This window comes from Sinocyclocheilus rhinocerous, unplaced genomic scaffold, assembly GCF_001515625.1.
Source record: "Sinocyclocheilus rhinocerous isolate Xijiao unplaced genomic scaffold, SAMN03320098_v1.1 scaffold4011, whole genome shotgun sequence".
NCBI classification, from domain to species: Eukaryota; Metazoa; Chordata; class Actinopteri; order Cypriniformes; family Cyprinidae; genus Sinocyclocheilus; species Sinocyclocheilus rhinocerous.
The window spans coordinates 177,847-186,043 of NW_015651497.1; the positions used below are offsets into that span (position 1 = coordinate 177,847).

The 8,197-nt window shown below is 34.6% G+C and overlaps 1 protein-coding gene across 1 annotated transcript in view; it reads right to left on the reverse strand.

Moving 5' to 3' along the window:
- LOC107712940 (coiled-coil domain-containing protein 15-like) overlaps positions 1–8,197 on the reverse strand; it is a 19,724-nt gene that overhangs the window by 4,256 nt on the left and 7,271 nt on the right. Inside the window, exons 6-8 of the mRNA XM_016518341.1 lie at positions 3,599–3,694; positions 2,171–2,274; positions 806–1,015 (exon numbers count right to left, since the gene is read on the reverse strand). Coding sequence (XP_016373827.1) covers positions 806–1,015; positions 2,171–2,274; positions 3,599–3,694 — 410 coding nt within the window. The remainder of the gene's footprint in view (positions 1–805; positions 1,016–2,170; positions 2,275–3,598; positions 3,695–8,197) is intronic.

Here is an 8,197-nt window from a genome sequence, read left to right on the forward strand (position 1 = left end):
TACACTATGAAATTAATATCTTACAGATTCGTACAAATATTTGCACTTTGTTGTTTCTGACGAGAGAATTCGCCAGAAAGAGGTATTCAGTGAGCGAGCGAGTGAAGAAAACACCGGCATTTTAGCGAGGACTCATCTGAACACCTCTGATTGGTCATAGCATTCATAAGCTCAACAGCATCGTGTGTGATTGGTTAATGCAGTGCTGTAAAAACGCATCTGTATCTGTCTCAGCGCCAGCCAGCGAACGCAGATTTGAATTTAGCAGCTGATGATATGACATACTGAATGTTCTAATCACGCCGGTGTGATTGAATTAAATATAGAAAATATTAATCGGCTATTTTTTGTCTTTTAGAAGCTGCATTCAAAATCCACTTGGCTCAAAAATCTGAGGGGGCACGTGCCCATCACTTTGAATGGGCATGACGCCTCTGCTTCCACCAAACAATGTAGTTCCTCAGAATCAGTTGTGGTTGCAACAAAGTGGTTGCCGAGCAACACACAAACGTAAACAAAGGTGTACGTTTGTAGAGTAATTTACAACAGCTTCGAACGCGGCCAATCAGAATCAAGGACCGGAGCTATCCGTTTTATAAATTGCATTTTAAAACATATTCAAATAGAAAACAGTTAAACTGCAAGATTTTAATCTAATAATATTTTACAATATAACTGTTTTTACTATATTCGTGATCAAATAAATAAAGCCTTGCTGAGTATAATAGATTTTTTTTTTCAAACTTCCCACCCCAAACTTTTGATGTATTTATGCTTATAATGAACATACTCATAGTAAGATAACTTGTGCAGTATGTACCGTTTGCTTTCTTTGTTCCTCTTTGTTTTCTCTCGTCTCTGTACCTTCTCTGCTGCCTCCTCCTCATCAAGCCTCAATCGCTCCAAAATCAAATACTCCCTCTCAGCCATGTCTTTTCTTCCTTCCTCCTGCTGTCGCTGCCTCTCCATCTCCTTCTCCTCTGCTTTCCTGAGTTGTTCTTTTTCATTCTTAATCCTACACACAGAAAACAGTTCTCCGAGTTTATAAAAGAAAGTATAAAGTGCAACATGAAGTCTTTTGTGTTCTTGGACAACTTAATAAAAGAAAAATGATGTGTGGTTACTTGCTTCAACAGTACAAAAAAATGCACTTAGGCTTAATGACAGATTACTAAAATAAAGTAAAACAAAACAACTTTTTTGTAAATATAAAAAAAAAAATTCTACATTTAAAAAGAATGTTTAATGTTTTCGTTAAAATAGGTGCACATACATATAAATTAAGTTAAAAATATTTTATTTTTAACTAAATTCTATATCATATCTAAATTCTATAAATTCTATATATATATACACAGGTGCATCTCAATAAATTAGAATGTCGTGGAAAAGTTCATTTATTTCAGTAATTCAACTCAAATTGTGAAACTCGTGTATTAAATAAATTCAATGCACACAGACTGAAGTAGTTTAAGTCTTTGGTTCTTTTAATTGTGATGATTTTGGCTCACATTTAACAAAAACCCACCAACTCACTATCTCAACAAATTAGAATACTCCATAAGACCAATAAAAAAAACATCCCAATTAAAAGAACCAAAGACTTAAACTACTTCAGTCTGTGTGCATTGAATTTATTTAATACACGAGTTTCACAATTTGAGTTGAATTACTGAAATAAATGAACTTTTCCACAACATTCTAATTTATTGAGATGCACCTGTATATACCTATAAAGGGTATACATTTTGACGTGTTTTTTCCTGGGAATCAAACCCTTGAATTTAGCATTGCAAGTGTCATGCTCTACCAGTTGAGTTATAGGAAAATCCATAATAGATAGGAAGTTTAAAATATGTGTATTTGTTATGGGAGTGACCTTTTTGAGTAATATTCATGTCTTTTTTATATTGGTCGTTGTGTCGAAGACCTAGCAATCATTCTAACAGTCTTATTTTTAGTCCAGTATTATCATTATTTTACAGTAACTAGTCAGTCATGTAAACTATTTACTGTAGCCTGAATACAAGAGAGACACCAAAAGAGAAGTGAGCAACCATTATGCGGAAAAAAATGAAAATAGACATGCTTTTTAGTAGAAGTGAGATAAGCAATGTAAATGTGATGCTGTTGTAGAGAAGATACTTCTAAGCATGTGGTGAGATTTGACCTTGCAGTTCTCTTCAGATGTTTCCTGTGCCTTTGGTGCTCCTTCACTTGCTCTCGCTCAATGTCCATGAAGTGGCGTCGATACATGAGGAACTGAGACTGTCTCTGAAACAATACAGTTAGCGCTTTGAAGAAAACAAGATTCCACCTAAATCAAGACTAAACACTAAATACACTACCAGAAATTATATTTTTATTCATTAGTGATCCATTAAATGTAAAAGTCACTGAAAACATTTATTCAATATTCAATATAATTTATTCAATGAATATATTTATTCAATAGAATATTTTTATTTCAAGTAAATGCGGTTCTTTTGAACTTTCTATTCATCAGATAATACTGAAATCACCATTTGTGCAAAAATATTGAGCTGCACAACTGTGCTTACGAGAAATGTTTCAAATCAGCATATTAGAATGAATTTGTATGAATCATGTGGCAGTGATTTTCAAATATATTAAAATAGACAACCGTTATTTATTTACATTTAGTCATTTAGCAGATGCTTTTATCCAAAGCGACTTACAAATGAGGACAATGGAAGCAATCAAAATCAACAAGAGAGCAATGATATGCAAGTGCTAACGCAGTACTACGTAGCAAGGTTTTTTTTTCTTCAATTATATAATAAATAAAAAGAAAACATAGAATAGAAAAAGAATAGAGCAAGTTGGTGTTAGAGGCCTGTTTTGCTTTTGTTAATTGTAAAATAAATAAAAAGAAAACAAATAGATAGAATACAAAAAGATTAGAAAAGCTAGTGCTAGTTTTTTTTAAAGAAAACAAGCAGTTAGTAAATGAATAGATTGCAAGTCTAAAAAGGACAAGTTTTTTTTAAAAGAATAGAATTAGAATAATTTATTTGCTTTAATTTTATTGCTTTTATTTAATTTATTTTAATAATTATTAAAGAGGTCATATGATGCGATTTCAAGTTTTCCTTTCTCTTTGGAGTGTTACAAGCTGATTGTGCATAGATAAGATCCCTGAAGTTGCAAAGACTAAAGTCTCAAAACCAAAGAGATATTTATTCATTTCCGACGTGTGCTTGTGGTGTTCGGCCAATCACAGTGCACTGGGTCAGCTGGCCAATCAGAGCGGACTGCGCTTGTCAAAGGAGGGGGCTTTGTAGAAAACGAAGCGTTTGAGAGAGGCGGGGCATAGAGGACCTACAATAATGTACAGTATTTGAAAAATAATGTGTTTTTTGAACATTAAAGCATGTCAACATATTCTGTTACACCAAATACACAAAATAATGATCTTTAAAAAAGCATCATATGACCCCTTTAAAATAATTTATATTTTAAATTATTATTTATTTATTAGAAAATGTATATATATATTTTTTTATTTATTTGCCACAATTAGAAAAATGGTCATTGATCTCCCTAATAAACAGGATTATAAAGCATAATTCCCCACCTGCCTCTTCAGCTCATCCTGATTCTCATGAGGCCAAAGCACTTGGGAAGCTCTGTAGTCAGTTGTGAAGGAAACAGTGGGATCTGGCTCATAAACCTGCAGAGACACCAATATGTATGCAAGACATAATAAAAGGCATTGTATTATATAATAATATTATATTATGTTAAACATTTTATAAGGGTCATTTGGTGTAACAGGTAGAGAATGTCTAAGCTATATGTAAAACCACCAACCAGTGTGTGATGTTTAGGGACAGGTGAATTTAAAAATCAATGATATTACAATTATAATTAAGTAAGCAACAAACTGGTAGCTCATTAAAATAATGGCACAGTAGTAGTATTAGGAGTTTTGGATACCAAGAACCCTCCCAATATGACAATCCCCTTGTGAGGGACCCCATCCCTAAAATATAAAGACAGCTACATATTATCATGTGTTTAAATCCATTTGTACTGTGTGAAAAGAATATTATGTGTGATGTGATAAAGACGAGAAAAATAATTGTTTCCAAAGGAAATAATTTGGTTTTATAATGTCATTGACTAAAGCTAATGACTTTTTATTAACTTTTCACCCATAAAACTATATGCAGATTTGTTGTTTTTTCTTCATATTAAAAACTAGTGCTGCTAATAGAATAAATTAATCACAATTATAGTTAGAAGCAGAATGAAATAGTAATATTATCAAATTTGGAAAACATGACTGCAGAATAAATTTAAATGTATTTAATTAAATGTTAAAATGTGACAGCCTTAAAATACATTTTACATTTTATAAATCTTTTATCCTCTCTTACATTTTTTGCAGATCCCCTAGTATCTCATGCAAGGTAAAAACAAACAAACAAACAAACCATCAAAAATAAAAACAATAGACCTGGGGTTTTCAAACAGCTGTCCAGGGACCACCAGGGGGCCGCAAGGTTGTTGTGTGATAGGAAGGTTTAGAAAAACAAAATTTCATAATACATATAAAAAAAAAATTACACATAGCTGCCTTTACATGCTTTTAACAAACATAAGAAAGCATAATATAATGTTATTTTCATGGATCTTGTTAACTCTTCATTGTCTTAATATAAATCAAATCAAATATCCTATGCCACAAGCCTCAAACACTTAGGAAAATACTGGTTCTTCCGCAGAGGCACTTACTGAATTGTAGCAGCCAGGTCACTTGTAAGCAAAGCTTACTGATAAAAACCTCTAAACTGGTATGTCTATGAATGTGGGTGTGCCATCTGAGACTACATTTAAAGGGATAGTTCACCCAAAAATGAAAATTCTGTCTTTAATTACTCAGCGTCATGTTGTTCCAAACCCGTAAGACCTTTGTTCATCTTCGGAACACAATTTAAGATATTTTTGATGAAATCCGAGAGCTCTCTGACCCTCCATAGACCGCAAGGGTCCTACCATGATCAAGGCACAGAAAGGTAGTAAGGAAGGACATCGTTAAAATGGTCCATGTAACATCAGTGGTTCAACAGTAATTTTACCAAGCTACAAGAAAACTTTTCGTATGCAAAGAAAACAAAGATAACGACTTTATTTAACAAATCTTCTTGACGTGTATCACGACACATGCATTGTTCATATGAAGAAAAAGCATGGCACTCTCCAAAATGGCACATAAAAAGTATTCTTGTAGCTTCATAAAATTACGGTTGAACCACTGATTTCACATGAACTACAAACCCAATTCCAAAAAAGTTGGGACACTACAAATTGTGAGTAAAAAAGGAATGGAATAATTTACAAATCTCATAAACTTATATTTTATTCACAATAGAATATAGATAACATATCAAATGTTGAAAGTGAGACATTTTGAAATGTCATGCCAAATATTGGCTCATTTTGGATTTCATGAGAGCTACACATTCCAAAAAAGTTGGGACAGGTAGCAATAAGAGGCCGGAAAAGTTAAATGTACATATAAGGAACAGCTGGAGGACCAATTTGCAACTTATTAGGTCAATTGGCAACATGATTGGGTATAAAAAGAGCCTCTCAGAGTGGCAGTGTCTCTCAGAAGTCAAGATGGGCAGAGGATCACCAATTCCCCCAATGCTGCAGCGAAAAATAGTGGAGCAATATCAGAAAGGAGTTTCTCAGAGAAAAATTGCAAAGAGTTTGAAGTTATCATCATCTACAGTGCATAATATCATCCAAAGATTCAGAGAATCTGGAACAATCTCTGTGCGTAAGGGTCAAGGCCGGAAAACCATACTGGATGCCCGTGATCTTCGGGCCCTTAGACGGCACTGCATCACATACAGGAATGCTACTGTAATGGAAATCACAACATGGGCTCAGGAATACTTCCAGAAAACATTGTCGGTGAACACAATCCACCGTGCCATTCGCCGTTGCCGGCTAAAACTCTATAGGTCAAAAAAGAAGCCATATCTAAACATGATCCAGAAGCGCAGGCGTTTTCTCTGGGCCAAGGCTCATTTAAAATGGACTGTGGCAAAGTGGAAAACTGTTCTGTGGTCAGACGAATCAAAATTTGAAGTTCTTTTTGGAAAACTGGGACGCCATGTCATCCGGACTAAAGAGGACAAGGACAACCCAAGTTGTTATCAGCGCTCAGTTCAGAAGCCTGCATCTCTGATGGTATGGGGTTGCATGAGTGCGTGTGGCATGGGCAGCTTACACATCTGGAAAGGCACCATCAATGCTGAAAGGTATATCCAAGTTCTAGAACAACATATGCTCCCATCCAGACGTCGTCTCTTTCAGGGAAGACCTTGCATTTTCCAACATGACAATGCCAGACCACATACTGCATCAATTACAACATCATGGCTGCGTAGAAGAAGGATCCGGGTACTGAAATGGCCAGCCTGCAGTCCAGATCTTTCACCCATAGAAAACATTTGGCGCATCATAAAGAGGAAGATGCGACAAAGAAGACCTAAGACAGTTGAGCAACTAGAAGCCTGTATTAGACAAGAATGGGACAACATTCCTATTCCTAAACTTGAGCAACTTGTCTCCTCAGTCCCCAGACGTTTGCAGACTGTTATAAAAAGAAGAGGGGATGCCACACAGTGGTAAACATGGCCTTGTCCCAACTTTTTTGAGATGTGTTGATGCCATGAAATTTAAAATCAACTTATTTTTCCCTTAAAATGATACATTTTCTCAGTTTAAACATTTGATATGTCATCTATGTTGTATTCTGAATAAAATATTGAAATTTGAAACTTCCACATCATTGCATTCTGTTTTTATTCACAATTTGTACAGTGTCCCAACTTTTTTGGAATCGGGTTTGTATATATATATAGTCACATGAATAACGCATGATGTGTAAAAGTCACATGACTACTAAGTTATCCATATATAATATTTGCCCGAGCAGATGGTAGGCTGCTGTATTCCTCGTGTTACAGAAGTGCCTTTGTTGGTTCTTTTAATTTGTTCAGTGGTTTCAATAAAACTTTTTTGTTAGAACATTTTATAACATGGATGTTTTTGAAAATGAACTTATGTAGACATTAGATTAGATAATACAATAATTTATGGTTGGCCAGTAACACATGACAGCTGTAAAATATTTTTATATAAATATAAAACATATAAGACAAAATCTTGCACAATGTAGTACATGAGCACCCGCAAAACTAGAAACTCACAGGTAACAGTGTAAGTATGGCGCAAATGGCCATAATAAATGTTAAGTTATGATGAGCATTAGACAGTACAGTGTTTGACAATGAGCTAACAGTAAGCTTAAATATACTGCTGGGAAGAACCAGATCTTCACCGTTTAAAATGACACGGTAACTCAAGCGTAGTATTCGATTAAGGCTGTGCATTTTTTGCTTGTTGCTGTAAAAGTGTTTGTTCATATTAGCTTCCTAAAATATTTAACCATTAATAAATATTTTACATTCCATAGGCAGAATAAGACCACACCACACATTCTCTTTCTCCATTTCACTCACACACACATACACATTAACAAATACTTACAGAAAAAAGCATTCAGAAGAAGGGACACAGTTAGCTAAATCGCCCAAGGTGAAAAATGGTTTAAAAAACAGCACTCATCCTGAGAGAAAAAAACAAAAAAAAACAGAAATCAATAGCCACAGATGGTCTTACATCAGAATCAAATATCCCACTTCTTAAGATTCTGTCTCAACATTTCTCTCTCAACCCTTAAAATGCCCTAAGCTACAGAGCTGAGACAGAGGACGGGACACACACACACACACACACACACACAAACACACTTTCTCTAAAGCTACTTTAGCAAAAAATAGTTGGAATGCTAGACAAACGCAGAACTACTAGTTTCACTAGTTTGTTGAATAACTTATGTTTTAATAAAAGAGGCCAATGGTCAGCAGTAGATTCAGAACACAACATGCTCTTTTAAAATATTAAAATATTGAACAAGATATAACATATTGAATAGAAAATGATGTATGGAAAAGCTCAATCGACCTTGCTTGATTCTGATTGGTTGAGGCAGCAGGAAGGGCTGAGCAAGCTTTCAGTCTCATGATATGCTAGTATCATATATTTCATTTAATGTCTAATTAATGCATTGAACACAGCAGGCACAAACCAA